Source organism: Labrus bergylta, chromosome 7 (assembly GCF_963930695.1).
Source record: "Labrus bergylta chromosome 7, fLabBer1.1, whole genome shotgun sequence".
Classification (NCBI taxonomy): Eukaryota; Metazoa; Chordata; class Actinopteri; order Labriformes; family Labridae; genus Labrus; species Labrus bergylta.
In genome coordinates, this window is record NC_089201.1 from 6865616 (window position 1) to 6887462 (window position 21847).

General features: G+C 41.7%; 2 protein-coding genes across 2 annotated transcripts; both read left to right on the forward strand.

Annotated features, from left to right (window-relative positions):
* The first annotated feature begins 88 nt into the window (after positions 1-88).
* accs (1-aminocyclopropane-1-carboxylate synthase homolog (Arabidopsis)(non-functional)) lies at positions 89-9386 on the forward strand. Its single transcript, XM_065956624.1, has 15 exons — positions 89-1070; positions 1386-2128; positions 2646-2705; positions 2817-2887; positions 2996-3065; positions 4143-4209; positions 5430-5527; positions 5666-5743; positions 5947-6047; positions 6384-6473; positions 6590-6635; positions 6770-6911; positions 7750-7892; positions 8008-8161; positions 8472-9386. The coding sequence occupies exons 1-15, from the start codon at positions 440-442 to the stop codon at positions 8888-8890; spliced, it is 2913 nt and encodes a 970-aa protein (XP_065812696.1). The 5' UTR covers positions 89-439; the 3' UTR covers positions 8891-9386.
* si:ch211-256a21.4 (uncharacterized) lies at positions 9008-13976 on the forward strand. The gene is made up of 5 exons (XM_065956627.1): positions 9008-9147; positions 10044-10143; positions 10289-10479; positions 12236-12427; positions 12812-13976. Exons 1-5 carry the CDS (start codon positions 9141-9143, stop codon positions 13123-13125), a joined length of 804 nt encoding a protein of 267 aa, XP_065812699.1. The 5' UTR covers positions 9008-9140; the 3' UTR covers positions 13126-13976.
* Positions 13977-21847: the final 7871 nt, after the last annotated feature.

A 21847-nucleotide genomic window follows, 5' to 3' on the forward strand; every position in this document is an offset into this window, starting at 1 on the left:
GCACGGACCAAAGTTATCCCGGAATAAGGACAGCACGCATGTGCCGTCAACCCGGATGTAGATATATGTGTAAGCGTCTTCCCGTATTCCCCAGTTCAACCAAGTGAACACAGTGAGCTTTTGAGAACGTCTTCTAGATTTTAGTCCCGACTGCACCAAGCTCTGCAGTTCCAAACCAGTCCAAACCGGGTTAGCCAGCCACTGAGCCACATGTCATGTGACTACTCGTATCACATCTGAGTGACAGCTGGACAACAAACGGAGAACAGAAGTGGGTAAAATGATGTTCAAATATGTACTGTTCACATAAACTAGTCAAATACATGTAAGCACGAGTCAATGCCCTGTCGTTTCTCTGCTTGTCTGAAGTTTGGAGGTGAATCTTTTTTGTTGGTATTTCCATCCCCTCGTCCTGTGTTCACGTCGTGTTACTTAAAGGATGGACTTCCGCGGCCGGAGACACGAGCGAGGCAGCAACTGGACCGACCCGGAGATAGTGGAGCTGCTCCAGCTGTGGTCCGACGAGTCCATCCAGATTGAACTGGAGAGCTCGTTGCGCAACCAGCGTGTCTTTGACCGTATAGCCAACATCCTGCGCGAAAAGGGCATCTATCGTACCGGTGACCAATGCAGGGAGAAGATCAAAAAGATGAAGCTGGAGTACCGTCGCATTAAGGACAACTACAAAATAAAAACCTGGAAGTTCTTTGACGTCATGGACAGGGTGCTGGCTAACCGACCCGCCATCACCTACTCCTCTTTGGGTGGTGCTGTCATAGCTCAACAGGTGTTTCCCACCCCGGGCGGTCCTGACGCGTACGCTCAAGGGGCTCCACCCGACACCTTTGGCCCTGCCTCCTCAGGAGGATTTCTGTTTGGACTGCCTCCAAAACCTGGGGATATCAAATGTGAGGATGTTGATGACAGTATGCTGAACTCAGGTGTTGCACCACCCGAGATGTATTATGGTTCTGGAGATGACCAGGAAACTGATGGGCATTCTCTGCTGGATGCGGAGAACAATCTGGTTCCAAGAGACCACTCAACAAATGCAAGAATCTCGCCTTCAGGTTGTCAATGCAAATACTATCACAAATACTGTCATTACCGGTAATATCAGTGTTAGTGGTGTTAATCACAGGGTGACTTATGATATGATACTACACCATGGCCCATGATAACAATTTTACAAATTATAAAGTGATTGTTGGATCATTTATATTTTGAATGTCACAAAACCATAGTAAAAAAACTTGAAAGGTAGAGTTCAGTATTTAAAAAAAACCTGACTCACATGAGTCAGGGCAAAATAAATAACACCGTATCTGTATAATTAACATAGTAAGAAAGTGAAATGTTGTGATCTCTCTGTTCATTTCCCCTAGGTTTCAGTGACCTGAACATTGCTGGCTCTGCCACAGCTGCCACCCAGGCTGTTAGGGGTCCAATGACAGAGGACCGATCTGAGCAGCTCAATAAGAAGGATCCTCACCGCCCCTCCTCTGTGAGACAGAGGAAGCGTCCCCTGGGTGGCAGAACATCTTGGGGCCACGGCGCTAGATGTGGCAGTCAGGGCCGTCTAGATAAAGCCCTGGCCAGCTTCTTGAACTGGCAGCAATCAGCAGAGGAACGCCTCCTCTCCCTGGAGGAGGCGCGGCTGGAGAGAGAGTTTGAGGCAGAGGAGCGCAGGGAGCAGAGGGAGGACCGAAGGGCAGAGCAGGAGCGCCAGCATGAACTCCGCCTGTTTAGCATGATCACAGGGGCATTGGCTGCTGTCAGGCAGAGTGCCGCAACACCGACTGACCCCTCCCTCTCACCCGTCGCTCATCCGTCAGCGTCCATGGTGACCACCCCCTCTGTCTCCTCTTTTATATCTCATCCACCTTCACAAACTGCCACATCACATCCTGCTCCCACTCAGGACACAGTCAAATCAACACTGCCGACATCTGTGAAGGCCTGCAAAATGTCTCAGAGTGACTTGACTGTAGAGAAAGTTCACAAAACACCTGGACGTAGTGTGTACCTGTCCAACCGTGGAAACAGCATCCGGCAGAATCACAACATTCTATATGAAGGATTTTGTCGATATGGAATGGACAAACACCACGACACAGATAACCCTGATGTGAGTCTGAGTCATGCAGTAAATAACTTTAAACAGGTTGAATGTGTCCAAAAATTACACTTAAAGGCTTTATATGCGATTTTTCACACTTAAATGTAATATAAATCAAGTATATAAATACCTCTGTGAGTCATGACTGTCTACAATGGGTGTAACACCCGAGTCCCACTGTCTGTGATGTTTTCAGAGTTCTATTTTTAGTTTGTTTACTGCGGCTGACTCCTCCCCTCGTGTATAAAAGTTGTTTAATTGAGGGACTAGAGAAAAGAAGAATAACATACTGTACTCACTGCTTAACTGTGTTTCTAGATCACGCTCATTTCAGGTAAATTTATATGCAGTGTGAAGATAAGAGTATAATAAAGATCGCTAGCATTAGCATGCTAACACAACAATGCACCGCAAGTTGTTTTGGTTTCATGCTGGTGCTCAAGGGCGACATCTGCTGGATCAAAAAAATCGCATATAAAGTCATTAAACTGATTTATATGTGTGTACTATTTTTCCTCACTCTTAGGGGATTATAAACCTGGGCACCAGTGAGAACAAATTATGCAATGATGTTCTTCATAAACGGGTAAGATAAACACTGATTGAGGTAATTCTGTAAAAGGTTATATATGTAAACCTTTTTACAACCTAACTTTGCTTGCATTCACAAAGAAATTCATATTATTCTCTGCAACAGATGACCAAGCCTGACATGCTTCATGTTGAGCCATCCCTGCTGCAGTATGCAGACCAAAGGGGACACTTATTGTAAGCTATGTTTTCATTTTATGAGGAGCACATTCACATCTATTCAAACCAAACCTTTGTTATTAAACATTAACCCTCGTAAAATGTTTTCCTCTCTGCTCTTATTAGCCTGAGACAGGAGGTTGCCGGGTTCCTGACTCACTACTGCTGTTCTCCAAAGCCACTGACAGCTGACAACGTAAGTGAAGATTTTTAAAGTGTAAGACAAATACTACTGTAATGTGACAACACGTACCCCACTAGAAGCACAGTGAGGCATACTTTGTACAACATGAATGATATCATGACTAGATAGATAGTGGCAACTTTGCATTAATGATTTAAGTCTTTTATTCATGATTTTTCAAGACAGAACCCTACAGGTGAAATGAAATACCAAACTCCGAGACTCATCCGAGATGAGCCTTATGATCCCTGCTGGAGTACAAACAGCGTCACACTCTGATACTTGTAACAAGTATGGTTTTAATAATTAGATTACACTAAACATTTACATTTCATTCTCTTCTTGTGACTCTAAATGACATCCAGGACTTTCACTTAGTATTGAATTAAATGCATTTTATTTGATATGGACGATGTAATTTTACATTGGTTCAGAAACAGAGCATGAAAGTGATTGGTCGAACAGAGAGTTGATAGCTTTTGCTTATTTTCCAGCCCTTGTCCCATGTTGGGCCTTTAAATATACAGTGTAAAAGTTCAGTTACATAAAACCACATAACACAAGAAGATTAGAGTACAATAAACTTAGTCGACTGCTCTGACATGATTGTCTTGCTTCTTTATGGGTAGTATAGTTACATACATATCCACCAGTAAACATACAGTTTCCTCCCCTTTTTGATTGGCGCTTCTGTACTTTAACTCATTGTGGATTTCTCTGATTTGTGTTAAGAATGCTAATTCAAATGACTGATACACAGTCCTGGAATAGAAAAAGTCTTCTATTGTGATGTATTATACTGCTGCTGCGCAGTTTGGATTACAACCATCCATTTTCAAAGATGACAGCAACAGAGTAAATGAAGTTACATGATTTACACTGTAATGATTATAAAAAGGCCAAATACTGCGAATGAACTAAGATGGGTTTTTTTTTCTTCATAAAGTGACCACCTTAATTTGCCTGTGTAACAAATGGCTGTTCCTGTGGGTGGATGAATTTGTAGCTTATTTATCAGCCTCTTTCTCTGCCTTAATTGGGTCTTTTATAACACAGTTGATGTGTGTTTTTTTTCCTTCTTTTTCTCAGGTTGTGGTGATGAATGGCTGTACTTCTCTGTTCTCGTGTATTGGAGCAGTAATTTGTGACCCTCAAGGTAGGTTCACACACGAACAACACATGCCTATCGATACTGCATGAATTCAAAGGTGTGAATAGGAAGTATTGCTCGGCTTTTTGTCTGTTCAGTATTGTGAATTATTCATATTTATATAAACACAACTATTCATGCAGCTACATTAACTTTCTAAGTATTTAATGCCACTGCAAGCCAGGCCACATTTTTAGTAGCCTAACGTAATTATGTTTGTTTTGCTCAATAACTATCTTACAAAGCAGCATTCTTTTTTTTTTTCGCTGCCAACTTTCATCAAACATTGTAAGCTATTCATTTGTGCAAATATGCCTGACAAATTTAGATAAGTACATTTGAGTCATTTGAGTCTAATTAGCTTCCAACCCAGCGACAAAAAAGAACACAAATAACCGAAGTAGTAGCTCATAAGGGTGACACTTTTCATTTATCTAATTAATGTGTATTTCTTCACTCACAAAAGAGAAGCTTACTGTACAAACACAGGGGAATTAGAGACAGCAAAAACAACTGCAATGTGACTGCTACGAGAAATGATGAGTCGTAAAGGTTCAAATTATGGCTATATAATTATATAAAGGGGAAAAATAGAAAAGGAAGTAAAAAGGAAGCAGGGTATACAGAATATCCACAAATGAAACGTTCTTAGTCAGAGGTTTCAGTACTTATTTCTTGGTTTCTGAAGAGAGAGATTTAAACAGAGATATAGCTTGTAGAAATTATCTGCTGGTAAAGCCATTTAGTTAATGATATATTTAGGACCCTTATCATCTTTGTTCTCAGAGTAACTTATAATATCATATCCTAAAAATGAAGAGCAGAAAACAAAGCTGAAAGCTTCAAACTAGCTGGACCATAGATCAATGGAAAACTTTTTGAATATAACACAATGAAACAACAAATTAAAAAGTGATTGCTGCGTCATTAATCTTTAGGTTTGTATGTATGCATTTGTACAAAAGAAAGAGTGTGCATGTGGGGCGCTGGAAGCCTAGCGGTTATGTTGCGCACCCCATGTACAGAGGCTATAGTCCTTGTTGCAGCGGCTGTGGGTTAGAATCCGACCTCAGCCCTTTGCTGCAGGTCATCCCCCACTCTCTCCTGCCAACATTTCCTGTCTCTCTACAGCTGTCCTATCCATGAAAGGTGAAAAGGCCCAACAATATCTGGGATGCATCGGGATGATTCATGTGATTTTTTTTGGTGTTTTTTTCATGTCGCAGATGCCATTCTCATTGCCACTCCCTTCTACGGCTCTATCACCGAGGATGTCCTTTTTTACAGTGGCGTAAAACTCTTTCATGTTCCTCTCGACTGTGAGGTAGGACCGCAGAGCCTGTGTGCTCCCTAATGTGTTACATCAACACAACCTTGACACTCTCACGCATGAAGGTGTGTTGGAGTTGTTTGAATGTTTGTAATGACTGTTCATCTCATTTTTTTTTTTTTTTTTGTATAGGCTGATGAAAAAGACAGCCGACCCTTCCACCTTACTGTAGAAAAGCTAGAAGAAGGTCTGAAAAAGGCGAAGCACGAGGTGATTCTTTTAAATACATATAAAAAGAGGCCAAAGCACTCAAAGCATCCTTTGGCAAAGTTCCTTAAATAGATAAATGCCTTGGTTGCTCTATTTATCTCTGTGATGTGTAATTCAGACTTATCTTTCTTCATCTGTCTGAACACTGTGAAGATACAGGAGCTCAGTATACGTGCACTTAAAAGATGGTTTGTCTTTATTAGGGGGTGAACATCAGAGCTGTTTTGCTGATGAACCCCCACAACCCTTTGGCTGAGATCTACCCCGCCGAGGAGATGATTGCCTTCTTGGAGTTTGCCAAAACGTATGTTCATCCCACACCGGAGGCCTAACACTGTAATGCTGCCTGTTTGCGCTCCGTGGCTTCCATAGACACACTCTGATAGCCCTGCATACATTTCTTAGTATGAACACATTTGATGAAAAGGAGCTCTTTCCAGTGTGTGGAATTTCATGCGCCCATGATGGAGTTTTAGCACCTCTTCTAACCATCAGCATATTGTCAAGTGCAGCCATGTTCCACAGAGACTCTGTAAATGATTTGCTGCACTGACATTAAATAATCAAAAAACACTGTCACAGTCTCGCTTATCAGCTCTAAACTGTCTTATCCTCCCTCTCCTCTTATTTCCCGCTTTAGCAATGAGCTCCACGCCATCATCGATGAAGTGTACATGTTGACAGTCTTCGATGAATCTCTCACCTTTCAAAGTGTCCTCAGTCTAGACAGGTACTTTTTGAACCAAACCTCTGCATTACAGCTCTTTCTGACCCCTTAATCTAAACATTTGTGGCAGAAGACAGCCTCTCACCTGATAATGATATAGTCTTTTTTCTTTTTTTCAGTTTGCCTGACCCGCAGAGGACGCATGTAATTTGGGGGATGAGCAAGGTGTGTATGGTCTCTGTGAGACTTTTGGGTTTTATTATATATATATATATCTTAAAGTGCAGCCAAATCCCAGCGTTTCTACAGTGGTAGTTTTTTTCTCTCATAGATACTATACATTCTCTCTGTCTTTCTAGGACTTTGCAATGTCAGGAATGAGAGTAGGCACTCTGTACACTGAGAACAGAGACCTGGTGGAGGCTTTGACCCAGCTGGGTCTGTTTCATAGTGTCCCCGGAACAACTCAGCACCAGGTAGCACAGCTGCTTGGGGACAGAGGTATGGATGACACTTCACATGTTTTTCTGCAAACACATTGTATTAAAATCAAAGTCCTTGCATCAAACACCAGCCAAAATCAGCAGATAAGATAGAATTCATTCATCCTGAAGGAAATTGTAGTGCCAGATTGCACCAATATGGAGAATGAATATGGAGAGAAGCTGTCTGCACCTTTACTCTGCTTGGAGCACCTGTGTTTATGAATGAGACGCTTTTCGTATTTAGGCTGATTTGCACAGAAAGGTGCCTTTTCCAAAATAACATAATGGCTCATTTATATACAATACAATACAATACAGCGCTGGCACACAGAAACGCTGCTTGATCTGCAGTGCACTTAAGGGTGCGCTTAACCCTTTGCATGTTGGACTTTTTAGTACAGGCAGCACAATCCTTTTGTGATTCAGGCCCAAAGTGTATAACTAAATATCAAATGTATGAAGGTTAAATGCAAAGAAACAGTTCCTATAAAAAAGAGAACCGATTGAAGCAATTTTGGAACATTGAGAAAACAAACAAAAGTAAGCAAAGTAGAAAAGTAATTGCAACTTTTCGGTTAAACAACCGAAGTTCCAACAGTGAATGAATGTTAGCAAGCATATAATATTAAACATGAGTCTAAATGAATCCACATCAGTCCACATGTTGAGCAATTGTCCTGATTGAGTTAGAACTATTAAATGCTATTCTTTACAGTTTTAACTGGCCATTTCCTTGTTTTCGAGAAGCACTCCTCTTTTTCTTACTCTCCTCTGTATGACATGAGCACATTATGGGCTTGATTTAACCTTCCATGTACACTCACCTTTCATCTCTCGTCACTCTCGTGTTCTAGGCTGGATCAACGAGGAGTTTTTGCCAGAGAACAGGCGCAGACTGAAAGCTGCTCACAGATACGTGACGGGTGAAATGCAGAGTATGGGCATCCCCTACCTGGACTGGCCTGCCACACTGTATGTGTGGTTCGACCTCAGAAAGGTTCGCTAAGATGTTTGGCCCTGCTAAATGATTGCCTGTAACTCCTCATCATTTTTTTTCCTGAAAGCATTCCCTGAGGCTTGATGTGTCACTTCTGTCTCTCTGTTTTGGTTAGTACCTCACAGAGTCGTCGTCTGAGGAGGAGCTTTCTCTGTGGGGGAGATTCCTCAGACACAAGCTGCTCATGAGCTGTGGTCAGGCCTTCTTCTGCTCGACGCCCGGCTGGTTCCGCTTAGTCTTTGCAAACCAGCTGCACCACCTTCAGCTTGGTTAGTATGTAGTGTGTGATACAGAACATCATACTGTGTGCAGCATTTGTTTTGGACTTTTTATACCCACTGAATTGTTCAAACCATCGCCATCAAATTCATTTATTGAAATAATATTTTTTTAGGTATTCAATCCTTCTAATTCCAGCTTCCTGACTTAAAATACACTTGATTAGACAATATCTAATTCTACATTTGTCCAGTCAATGTTTTGTGTTTATTCAGCTCATCTCCACATTTGTGTCATAATCTCTGTATTGATCAGATAACAGTTGATGACTTTATCTGACAATGTTTTGTGTTCTTTCAGGCCTGAAGCGATTTAAGGAGGCTTTGAAAGAAATTGAAGATAAAAGCACCAGCTCTGATTCCAACTTTACCAAAGAAGCGAGTAACAGGAGGATAAATTCAGTGGAAGAGGACCGAGCAGATTTAGACAATGCTGCGATTGTGAATTCGACATCATCGCCCCAGCGCAAGTCATCTGACCAGCTGAAGGAGATGGACCGTCCTGTCTCTGACACAGCCTCACTGGCCAGTGAGGAGATTGTGTTGCTGGACTGCCAAGCATCAAAGCCTGAAGAGGGTCTGGACTCTCTGATTGGTACTCTCAGGCACCAGATCCGCTCCTCCGATTGGCTGGAGAAAAACACTCCAGAGCTATCTGCCGGGGAGGACCCGGAGATTCTTGATGTATTCAAGGCCCTGCTGCAGAGAGCCAAAAAGTAAGCTCAGGACAAACAGACATGAATGTAGCTGCCAAATCTCAAGAGGCAGCACTTCGGCTTCCAGCATCTTCCCCCCCATTCATTGTGAAGAGCTTGATACAAACACCCGACACAGGGTCAAATCTGATGCCTGTTTCTGAGTGAAGAGGAGGAACTCGATGAGTGGAGGCTAATGAGAAGGAGAAAAGTGAAGCAGGCAAGAACAGGAAAAAGTAGCAATCTTTATCTCGGGGCCTTATTTCTTAGCTGCTATGCGAGGTAAACCTTACCTTTATTTGTTTTTTCGGGGGGGAAAAGATTCAAAAGATACATATTTATTTTGTCATATTTTCAGTGAATGTCAAATCAGCCAAAAAGTATTTTATGTTCTATTCTTATACATTTGAAGTCTTTTAATCTGAATTGAATATCTTCATGATTTGGCCATAGGCACTTTATCATAATGTTGATATTTCTTTAAAATGAAGGATCTGTGAATAAAATGATGTATTATAGAAGTGTTTTGTGACTAATCTTTATTATTTAGAGTTAATCTTTATCATCCGGTTATAGATCTCTTGACGATCCCTTTATTCACAGCTATTTGTTAATATAATGTTTTATTCTCTATTATTTCAGAATAGTTCCATCTTAGTTTGCCCTCTGTGACATTACAAATAACGTGCTGTCGGTGGGCTTTGAGAGCTGTTCCATTGCAACAAAGGAAATTGAAGGGGGAGGTAAAGAGGAGGAGTGTTGACGGAGGTTGAACCATCAACAACCACAGTACATGAGGCCTCACTGTGTATTATGACAGTGGGATTTCCTTTAAACTTACATATAGCCCTGCAGAAAGACAATCAACCCTAGATACCCAAACACACACAGGCCCTTGGTTTGATTTCAGAGTATCTCTCTTGTTTTATTTTAACAGACACTCTTCTGCTTCCTCATACACTGAAAGGGAAATTGTTGTTGTTGCTTTCACTTTCCCCCCGGCATGAGCTGGTGGGCTACAGTGGAGAATTCACGGGGAAATTTGGCCGCTGGCTGGGGGAGTTTCCATTACAGCAGAGGAGGAGAAACACTGAAAGGGTTTGCTCTGCGAGTGAGGGCTTGTGGTCACGAGTAGTAAGAGTACAAACGCGTCAGGCTGTTCAAACTCTTTATTACAGCAGTGAACACGAGTAGTTCCTGTAGTGTAACTGTGGTCCTGCAGACACCTACCAAACAAAGATCGTCCCTGAGACCTCTCCGCTCCCTACAACAACAAAGGTAAAATTACATTTCAAATAGTCCACACTTTAAAAGGATTTAGAAGATTTATTTTAAGACAGATTTTCTTGTTTTCAACTTGAATTGACCATAATGTCTTGTGTATTTTCTCCCTGTCTCACCTGTTGTTCCTGTTCCCTCTCAGGTGGTTTACAAACATGACATTTCTGGAGCTGGGAGACGCCATCGGTCGCTTCAGGTTTTCTCAGTCCTGTGTTGGTCTGGCAGGTTGCCTGTGTGTGTGTTATGCAGTCTGCACGCCATTCTGGCTGAATGAGAGGGGACTCTGGGCGCAGTGGAATAACACTAAAAGTGAAGATGGCACTGTCTTTAATGGTGAGCAACAAGCTGTGTTATCCTCTTTGTCATGTTTGCAGTCAACACGAGTCACCTGTCTCAAGCTGGGCTTTAGGGTTAGGTTTAAGATTAGACTGATGTAAATGATGAAATATGGAATTAAATGTGTGAGCCGGGAAGCAATTTAAATGAGGCATTAATGTAAGTACTCTGCTGGAGATTAGCCTGAGGGTGCGTTAAGTCTTTAGAGGAGATCAACACCAGGTGGAGCAGAAGTAAACAGGTTTGAGCATGTGCCGGTGCCTGAGCAATGCATTCTTTGGATCTGCTTCTGCAAGTGGCTGAACAAAACTGTGCTGAATTCTTGCTCAGCTGAAATCTAGTTTTCTCAGTTACACTTCTTGTCGACCAAAACAGTAGGCTCAGTGTAAGCCTGTCATTTACATTTTTACATGCAAACTCACTTTAAGAGAGAATCTAAAAAGCCTTCTGCCTTGAATAAACAAGCAGTAAACTAATGCACTTTTTTGGAAAAAGTTGGAGAAAGCTGCTATCATTTTAAGTCAATTGGAAGCTTTTCTCAAACAACAAATGTGATGATAGTTGTTTAAAAAAGAAACAAAAAAAGAGAGTAATCAAGGATAAAGTATTACAATTGTACTTTAAAATTACAGTGACATTTTAATACAATGGAATCTAAACGTTCAGACTATGTTAGCTTTTCTAATGTTACATTGTCCCTGATGCCAGGAGGAAAGAATTATAGCCAACTCATAGGAAGTACAACATTGTGCTAAGTCAAGTGAACATACACCTATAATAAAAAAAGTTGAAGTAAAAAAAAGTTAAAGATCACATTAGTCCAACAGTAATAGATTGAAACTTTATGATGTACAACACGTAGTAAAAAATTAGCCCCAGTCAGCTCGCATTACAGTCAGAAACAAACTGCTAACCTGATAGATGTGTTAGATGAGAACACAGAAAAACTGAACTTAGAAAAAGAAACGAAAAAGAAGATACAGCCAATGTTCAAATTATATTTGATCCTCTTTTTAAAAGCTTAATATCTCTATATCTTTTAAAAGCAATATCAAATTTGGTGTACACTTAAGAAAATATTCAACCCTACATATTGCTGTTCCTACTTTTTCTCAACTATACAATTCCTGTTTACCCACACACGTAGGCTATTGGTTTAAACTGTTGATCAGCTACAAAAATCACAGCCTAACATTTCAAAGGATTTTATTTTTTTTAGCAATGTTTGGCCCCCATATGAATATTTTCTCGAATCAATACGTTTAACTCGCCCACCAGCACCTTATAGATGTTATACTCTGTGAAAGCTATGCCTTTAAATTTGCAAGCGAGACAGATTTCTTGATTTATATCTTCTTTATATCTCCCTGGAAGGAGAAAGGCTGGTACTGTTTAAAAGAACACTCTACAAACAACTCTTGGCAATTGTTAACAAAATAATTTGTCCCCTGTAAGTGTTTAATGTGTTTCAACGTGTTATACGATTGGGCTAACACACACTTAGAATGATCCAAATGTGGTGTGGAATTACCAGAGTTGTCTTGTTTTTACAGAAACTACCTAAAACATGCATGACCTCTTGATGTAACTGTGCTGGTTTCAGTTTTAGAAAGGGAAATGTTTGGGCTTTCAGAGGATTGTGTCATCCACCCACTGTGTTTCACTTCATTCTGAGTACTAATATTGGAAAATCCTAAATGACCATCAACCATTCTGGTTTATAAGTTTTACATGGTGGTTTTGTATCTCACAGAATTGGAAGCAGAGAGAGTGTTTGGAGTTGTTGCCTTCCTCATGGCAGTGAGCACTGGTGCTCTGTGCTTGGTGTTCGCCCTCTGCTGGACATCTGAGACGGTGCGCTCCTACTCCAACACTCGCTCTCTCCTCATGGCAGGACAAGCACTTTTTCCAACCACTCTGCTGCTGCTCACCATGGCCTCCACAGGTAATATTACTGCATTAATCAAATATGTAGAACACTTGTTGGCCTGAGCTTCAAAAGATAGTTTGTGTTTGACATTATTGATATTAAAGCTTGGGTTTGGGGAGTTTTAAAATATAATAATAAAGTCCCATTTTAATTAACCTCTAAAAAGCCTTTTGGTTTGTGCAGTTCAAGTCACACACCTCCAGAGGATCTTTTCTTTACTGCTCATTTGCATACACTGCAGGGCAGCAGTTTTGAAAGAGACCCTTCCCTTGGAATTATAGTTCATTATCATAAAAACTCTTTTCTAAAGCTCCAGGCAGACAATAATTGACCTTAATTACTTTTTCCTTTTCTTCACAATAATTCTTGAGTTGATTCATATACCTCTTTTATCTACAGGTTTCTTCTTCCTCCTCAGCTGGTCTTTCTTCACTCATCAGCACAAGGAAGAAATCCGTCAGGACTTCTCCGGCCTCGGCTCTTCTTATTGGCTAGGGGCGTTAGGATGGGTCCTGCTGTTGATTGTGGAGGGGATTGTCTTCATAGCCGAACAAGCTGTCGTGCCAGACATCCTACCAGACTTAGAGAAGGCTGTGGAGTTGTGGCATCATTCCTCTCAACTTAAGGCCGCCAAACGCTCTTTCAGCGATGGTTTTCATCGTGGTAACAGCTTGTGCAGCATGACCCAAGAGAGGTTAATGTCAGGATCTTGAGAGGTGAAATGTGGACATGACAGAGAAAACAAATGTGACTGTCTAAGTTGCACATTAATGCTCTAAGACTCGATGAGAAACCAGCAAATCCTCACAGTGTTAAAGACCTGTAAGACTGGTCTGAATGGTGCTTTGTGAGGAGTTTAGTGTCCTACATCCCAAAAGTCAGGAAGGGGTGAGTGCTCCAGCTTTAGAGGAGCTGATCTGGGTGGTCGATCTACATTTTGTTCTCAGTATGGACTGAAATAAAAAAGAGAAACACTAAAGACCAACAACAGTGACTGAATGCTAATGCCTTACTCTGAAAAGTGATGCGTACATATCACATGAATATTTCTACAATGTGCTTTATATACAATAACTCCTTTTTATTTTTAGAGGACCAAATGACACTTTAGACCAGTGGTTCTCCACCACCAACTCCTTCATGAAATTTGTGACCCAAATTTTGGATTTGTTTTTTTCAACCAATCACATAAATTTAACGAAAAATAGTGCACCTCGATGGACCTGAGATGGTATGAAATATGTGACAGAACAAAGAGAAGGAACAAAACCGACAAACCGAGCTCTTCATAGACTTTTTGACACTTTTATTTTCGAGCAACATGCATGTCTTGACCCACTAGTTGAGAACCACTGCTTTAGACCATAGTATGTAAGAAAATCATAATTTCCAAATAGTAATGGAAAACATAACAACTGTGATACACATGTATTCAGAGTATCTCCTACTGCATTTCAAATAAGCGCTCAAATGTGCACCAGAATGTGCTACATGTGCTGTAACTACTAAGTCTGAATGTGTTATCTTGTGCTGGCAACAGCTTAATAAAATTGAAATCCCTAAACATCCTTGTGTCTGTCTTTCAGGCAAACGAGAATAGCTAAATAAAAGTTCACATCCGTGACAAAATGTCTGTCTTAAAGGGCAAACTGTCTTCTGAAAACAAACCAAATGTGGGAGCTCGTATTTGGTTTTGACGGTTCACTGCTCGGACAGTTGTGCTACATCAGCCCACGAGGAATTTCACGTGTAATGAAACAGATTTTTTGCCAGCTTGTCTCCCTCTTTTTTCAAAACACTCTCCTCATGTATTTCCAGCCCACTTTTCCCCAGCTCTGCAGCGGGTTTGGACCACCAAACAACAGGCTGCCTCCAAAGTCGTTATTTACTTTTCTCTCACACGTTCCCAGTGGAGAGGAAGCACTCTGACGCTGGACCGCTTATGTTTATGCTCGCAACCTGCCAAAGTGGGGGAGAATTAAGTGGCTCTGGCTCTGTTAATTGGGCGTTAATCAGGTGTTGCTCTAATTAAAAGGCAGTTCCGCCCTGTTGGGCCCTGTTAATGAGTTTGTTATTAAATCCACAGAGGATTTTTGTCTCTTTTTCAATTTACCAACAGGGTAGTGCTTAATTGCGGTGTAAATGAGGGGAATGTCCTTGAAGGTGGTCTTGCATCAGCACGCAATCCATGAGCAGAATTGTTCCAAAGAGCTTCCCCTGAATAGCTTCAAATCCATTCAACCCTCCGTCTGTTGACCTCTCGCGTCCCGCTGAACCTTTTTAGAATTGAAAGCTCAATTCAGATTTTTTAAAGAATCCTCTCTAAAGCATTTGCAAAATGACGAGAGTAGGTGACCCACTTTCTTTTGTAAATAAAAGCCCTTTTAAAATTGATTTCCTTTTCATCTGAAGTTGCTTTATTCTCCCCGGTAGGTGCTGTTTGGCCCATTAAAGGCATGCTGTCTTTTATGGCTGCCCGTGTCTTTTTAACAAATCCTCCACTTTTCGCCTCCCACCAACACAGACGTTGCTCCTTCCCCATCCTGGGAGAAACACGACAAAGGTTGAGAATGCCTTCAGAGAAAGACAGGCCGAATCAATGCAGAGATGGAAAGAAGGAGATAGTAAGATGTTTCGGCACAAAGAGCGAAATGACAGATGAATGGTGGAAGATGTTATACACAGATAGACAGGGGGCCTGATAGACACAGAGAGATCACGGGTACTGATTGTTGAAGGGCATTTGCTACAGAGACATCAATCAGAAGATGGCACAGAGATTGAGCAGGCCACCGTTGTTTCCTGCCTGAGGCCGGCAGCATGTGTAGAACACAACCTGGCTCCAACCACAGCTCTTCATATCAATTAAAGACCAATTATACAGCCATGTCCTACTAATTACGCTGCGCCGCCAGTGTGCCATCCCCCCAGTAGAAAGTGTGTGTTTCTCTTCTCTCGTGTGGGTCTGTGGTTGTGTTCAGTGAGATAAATAAATAAACTTGCCGCTTGCCAAGAAGAAGCATCCTTAATCTGATTTTCAGCGCTGTAAATTTGTATTTTGGAAAGGAAGGAAAAGAGAAAAGAAACTGTCGTTTTTCTTTTTACCTTTTGGTGGTGCTGGTGTAACATCTATGTCTCTGCCTCTTGCAATGAGTCTGGTGAAATGTGTGAGACACTGCTCTCATTTGATGAGTAATGCAACCACACACATGGGGGGGAAAACATCTACATCTGTGTATGTCTGCGTGTGTGTGTGTGTGTGTGTGTGTGTGTGTGTGTGTGTGTGTGTGCGTGTGTGCGTGTGTGCGCGTGTGCGCGTGTGCGCGTGCGTGTGTGCGCGTGTGCGCGTGCGTGCGTGCGTGTGTGTGCTGTGGATTTTTATTTGCGAGGTAGACAAAGTGTGATGAATATTCTCAAGCATATTTCTGAGGATTTTCAGCAAGAATGTGCCGGACTACTTAATAAGTCAAGATTTTATTTGGCTGGATCTTTGAGTGTGATGAATTATGAAATAAAGCGAGGCGTCCGTGCTTTTTTTTTCTTCCAGTTTTATTTCTCCGTGGTTTACATTATTCACTCAGAACATTTGTAACTTTCTGACAGGTTAATGCTGTCGGGTTCAAAGTGAAAGCACTGAGGAAATACTCAGAAAGAAAAGACATCAGGGGGAGAGACAGACATTGAGATGAGAGGCGGAGAGAACAAAGGGGGGAGAGAGGATTTGAGGTGTCACACAATAGTTTCACACTGTCCCTGAATTCTGTATAGCAATGTGAGGTGTCAGATAATGACAAACCTTGTACCTTTCTTTTTTCCCAGTTCTCTCTATGGGACTGAATGTTCTCATGTAGTCAAAATCAGAGCTTGACCACATGTGCCTTTGCACTGCATTGTCATCAGTATAAGTGGACACTCTTGAAAATGGGGGGAAAAAATGGGATATTTGATGTCTGCAGCGTTACAGTCTCAGAAAAAAAAAGCAGAGGGAGGGAGACAGAGAGAAAACCTTATGTCCTTCAGTCGTCTTTTCTTGCAGGGACTGAGTTCATCTCGCCTGTAGAATCTGCAATGAGCCATTGCTCTTTGAGACCGACATCCCACCCAGACCACCCTGCTGATTACATTTGTTCAGAGGAGCTGACTGCTGACAGAAAGAAGTGAGACAGAGCTTGCATCAGGGAAAAAGAGTTTCTTGATTCTTGTGCTTTTACTTCCATCGATTTGATTTGCGAGAGCAGGTGTTCTTGCATGGTAGAAGTCTCTTTGTCTTTTCTAACATTGTTTCTGTGACATTGAGTATACACTCTCCTAGCCTGTGTATCTACACTCTGGTACCCTTGTTCATGAGTGTTGTCGTCATGGACATCTCGGTCTTTACAATGAAGCTGTAGTCCCATTCTCGTTGCTCTATTCATTCCTGGCCAACTGTAGCCGCTCCCTTCTCTTATCTCTGTGTGACCAAGGAAATTAAATTACAAATATAATCACTTGGCACCAGTTTCTCCAACAGTGCGTCTCTGCTTTGCATATAGAGTGTGCTTGCTATGGAGACACGTTGTGTGAAGTTACTTATTGGCCTATTTACGATAATGGGCTATGCTCTGCTAGTGGAGTCACACACACCTTTTTTTTTTTTACATTGAAAGTGAATGGCACGAGGAAGTGAAGCAGAAGGAGACTGAGGGAAAAAGAAAGAGTCTAACAGGAAGACGCTGAGACTTAATTGCAAGCTGCTTGGTAGAATAATTTGGAATGGATGATTTATCTAAGAAAGCAAAGATGAGATCTATGAAAGAGGAGACAGAAAGGCAAAACCCCTAACTCACTCACTTAATCAGGCTGCGTCCAAAATCACTACACTGCCTAGACCACTAAATGTACTGTAAAGGATTACTTAGTTCAAATGTGCACTATATAGTGTTATAAAATAGAGGTGAAGGACAACTGTGTTTTTTTCCTATGACTAGAGGGATCCTTGTGAATGTTGTACAGATCCCTACTTTTACTGCAGCACCATTATTAGCCCAATTTAACATGTGCAGTGGTTGGTTTATGACAAGTTACCTGAAAGCTGATAAAAATTTCTGTCAGCTGTACTTGGTCTATGGATCCAATTGCATTTGTTTGCCTGTGAGCGTGGTGGCATGCTCACATTAAGTTGAAAGCCATTGAGAAGCCACTAGAAAGCCACAGTTTGCAAAAGCCTTCCAGCAACTTGTTGTCACAGTTGTGAAAAGAGTCAGAAAGTTAGTCAATTAAAATATAATCAGCCCACACAGTCTTGACAAAAGGTCAAGCATCAAATTAAGCTATTTTAAATTTTAATCTTTTGTTGCTGAGACTCTCAGCTTTGATATCATGTACATTTCTCTATATGAAGCAAATGTCAAGAAGCTGAGCTGATCACTGTCTTCATTCTTACCACTCAGAGCAACTCAAATGCAATTAATTGGCGAAGACTCTTGGTTATATTGCTATTACCACAATTAAATGTAATGTTATGCCTCAGCAGAATTGCACAAATGTGCAAATCCTACATCTGTCCATATGGACTATGATCCATTTAGAAAAGCTAAAAAAAACTACTGACTAGAGTGCATGGCCGTAATCACCTATGGGGTCAAGGAGGTCAGAACCTCTGTTCGATGCTCCACTCTCTGATCACCCCCCTGTGACTTGGTCCGGATATGATCCGCAGACCATTCACTGTACTAATAGGAAGTAAATGTGTGTGAGTTTGTGTCAGCCAGGTGTATAGCTTGAGTTGAATGTCGGCATGAATTTAGCCCGTAAATGCCTTGAATAAGATACATTTAGAGAAAAAATTCCTGACCTCAGTCAATCTTGTAGAGCGCAAAGTGAATGAGTGAACAAGGCAGTGATTTTAGTCACAGCATCATTCACTCACTTGCTGATGCCAACTGCCATTGTGTAGACAGCTTCCTCTTCAGCCCGAATCTATTCCCCACACGGTAGACCATCCGACTGAATAAACAGTCCTCATCTCTCTAGCTCTCCCTCTCACTGCCTCTGTCTGTTGCAGGTCTTTCTCAGAAAGGGAATGTATGAAAACCTGTGTTTATTAGAATGATGTGCATCCCTCAGGAGCACAAAGAGAAAAGTTGGTAGACAGAGAGTGAGAGGAGTATGAATAGAATAATTTTATCATTGTTATTATGAAAAGGCCATCACATGCTTCGCATGGCTATATCCCTTTTCCCCTATTCAGTCAGAAATGTATTTGCTGATGCAGAGACTGTTGCATTTGCTAGTCCAGACCCAAAGCACTCCAGCAGGTAGATGCAACATTTATTTGTGAGCTGTACGTATTCGTGCTAGTTACTACAGATGTTCTGATACAGATTTTGGAAACATTTCTACAATATTGCCTAAATGCAATATAGGGTATTGTTCAGTATGCAAGTCAGTGCACTGTGAGCCCATTCCATAATGTACAAGCCTCCACAGCATTATGGCTGCCAATAGCAACCACTCTTTCAGAGAAGGCAGCAGCTGCTACCAGTGATTATCCAGTTACCTAGCTACATTTGTTTAACAAACAATAATTAAAAGACTGGTTTCCCCTCTTAACTTGAAGGTTAAGATTATTATACATTCTGTAGGCTTTCTTGTAATGGGTTAACATTTGGCATGGTAACATTTAATTTTTATTACAAAAATTACATTATAATTCCAAAATCCAACCATATGACGGTCACACTGCAGCCTTCAGCTCGTCTGCTCAAACACTGGCAAACTCAGCTATTAATTGTTGTGGCCAACATATTGTATACCAAAATTTCTTAGCCTAGACAGCATTATGACTGGCAATAACAACTTCTCTCTGAAGGTTAACTAGCTAAATGTTTTTTAAAAACCGAAGACTTTTAGAAAATAAATAGCAATGTTAAGATAATTAAAACAATTAAAACACACAAAATAGAAAATACCAGTTTGGTAAACAAGGTTTGACTGACACATAAAAGTCAAGAGAGGCTGTTGGGATGCTGACGCTAGCTTAGCTCGCTCATTGGTTAGGATTCTTTCAGTGCGCACTGTTCGGCCATACACCAATAAAATAAGTCATACATGGTTAGTAGTAGAGCCCACATAATGTGAATACTTTTTTATTGCAATAGTGTCAGTGGGCTAGCCATTATCAGCTAGCACTTAAGCCTAAGAATTCAAGTTGGTTTCGTCGGAAAATTGGTACTGAAAGACCTCTATGAGTTACTCTCCCCTCTACAGGATCCATATGTTTGTCAGACATAACAGCAGATGACTGTCAGTGTGGTCTAATCCACCCACTAGATCTGAATTCTGAAAGGAGATGGGACTTTCCAAACTATAATCCTTGAAAAATGACTGTGTACGTCTGCTCCTGTGCTCATACAGCCCACAGCTATCATCATCCTCGCAACCAGCAGGTTGCCGTGAGAGACCGGGGTGGTAAAATAACGGCTCCCCGCTGGATCGTGTGAATCATTGCGATGACTGGTTGATAAATGCTCCACCACCAAGGCCCTGGCTGCAATAGTAATTTCTCGCTCCAACTGGACAGGCTGCCAAATGATAACAACCTCCCAACTCGAACCCCCCTCCCTCCATCCCCACCACCACCTATCCACAGCATCTCTTCACAGCCCATCCCTTCCCCTCCTATAATTACTGTACTCTGTAAGTTGGGTTTAAGACCAGTCACTCTAAATCAGCCTTGAATCACTGTTTGTTACTGGGCCCATTGTTCCCTTGTCTGAGCTCTGGCAGCACTAGTGCAGAAAAGGGCACTGCTGTCCTGGCATTTCCTATAATGGACTTTGTAGTTAAAAGACAGGGAAATAATAAGCAGATCTACGTGTGGGAAAAGGGTTCATTGTGTTTGGTGGGAAGTTAAGACCAGGGACAGTTGGGGGTTAGAGTTGACGGACAGCGCTGCTCTTTTCACACTCCTCGACACATAATGGGACCAATCTTTCTCTCTAGATCTCTCCCTAGGGGCCATGATTTGCTCATTTCATTGATGGAGGGAGGCCGGGGAAGTAAACACGAGAGAAAAAGAGGGAGAACGACCAGTCAAGAGACAAATAGCGTGGAATTTATTAGTGCTTAGGATTCAGTTTTACTCAAAAACTGTACAGATAACCCACTTTTTTAAAATGTGTTTCACAACTTCCTTAGAAATTCTCCCCTCAAGGATGCTGAATGTTTGAAATCTTGAGAAGTTGTTTGCTAAATGCTATCCCTCAGCTGACAGACCTGCTGTGTAAACCTGCACCAGACAGTTTGGGGAAAAGAGGACTAATACATGGTTAAACACAAGACAAATCCAGTGAGTGGATGTTTATGCGACTGGAGGGCTCCTGGCATTAAGAGGACCGTTGTGCAATCAGGGAAATTTACATTTAATTAACATAGAATTAAAGAGTATTGTTAGTTTGATTAAAGACACTGGTTTTGTTTCCCCCACTCTATAGTGCTCCTGAATCCGTCTTAGGTTTCATTTCATTTGCTATACTGCGAGTGGATCAACATCCATCTGGATTGTCTGCTCAGACGCAGGTCTTGCTTTTTCAGAGGGCTGTAAAAGTAAACTCCGGCACAATCACACTGTGTATTCACTGCAATCTCAGCATGTTATTACCCTCTCTGTGGCCTATCTTGCTATTGTAATAGGATTTAAGAAAGAAAAAAAAAGAATGTTCAAAGTTGCAGTAACTTAACTTGTTCTCCATTTTGTCCATCTCACAAGAACAGAGAAGATGAATGGAACCGGACCAGAACCAAAATAACACTGCAGTGCCTCAGGGAAAGTTATGAAACAAGACTTGGAACAAATTAATGCCGTCCCGAGACTATTCTATCCAATAAAATGAATATTTGGATAACTGGACGTGGCAGATATTGTGGTGTCAGGCTGTCAGCAGCTTGTGGGGATGTTGTGGTTTGTCTCTGCTCTCTGTTAAAGCTCCATCAGTCAGGATGAGCCGACAGCAGAGTCATAGGGGGTCACATGAGGCCTCGAGACGGCATCACTCAACCCAGCTGTCCCCTGGCTGTCACTGTGTGATTATAGGCACATTACAGAGGGAGAAGAGCCAGTAATTAATCACCTCATTGGAATAATCACATAATTGATTATTAACAAAAGCCGAGGTGAGGGTGAGAGGAGAGGGGAAACAAGACTTTGAGAAGGAGAGACAGGGGGAGATGGATGATGGGGGAATTGAGTGGTGGGGTAAGGGGTTTGTTCTGGCAGGTACCTTTGACGAATAGCTCTGCATTAAAGTCCACCTCTTTGAGTATTAATCCTCAGAATCTAGTCTGCGGGACAGAAGAGGTGGACAGTGGGGAGGCGCCTTGGACTGGAATCGGCTGGGCGAGGCTGAAGAAGTTGTTGAACGGGCTATGAAAATGCAATTAGAAATTTGCATACCA

Coding starts and splice junctions, on each gene's coding strand:
- accs (XM_065956624.1), top strand. CDS start 440: ATGGACTTCCGCGGCCGGAGACACGAGCGAGGCAGCAACTGGACCGAC. Junction 2,129..2,645: donor ACGACACAGATAACCCTGAT/GTGAGTCTGAGT, acceptor CCTCACTCTTAG/GGGATTATAAACCTGGGCAC. Junction 6,048..6,383: donor TTCTTGGAGTTTGCCAAAAC/GTATGTTCATCC, acceptor TTCCCGCTTTAG/CAATGAGCTCCACGCCATCA.
- si:ch211-256a21.4 (XM_065956627.1), top strand. Junction 10,144..10,288: donor CGCTCCCTACAACAACAAAG/GTAAAATTACAT, acceptor GTTCCCTCTCAG/GTGGTTTACAAACATGACAT. Junction 10,480..12,235: donor AGATGGCACTGTCTTTAATG/GTGAGCAACAAG, acceptor TGTATCTCACAG/AATTGGAAGCAGAGAGAGTG.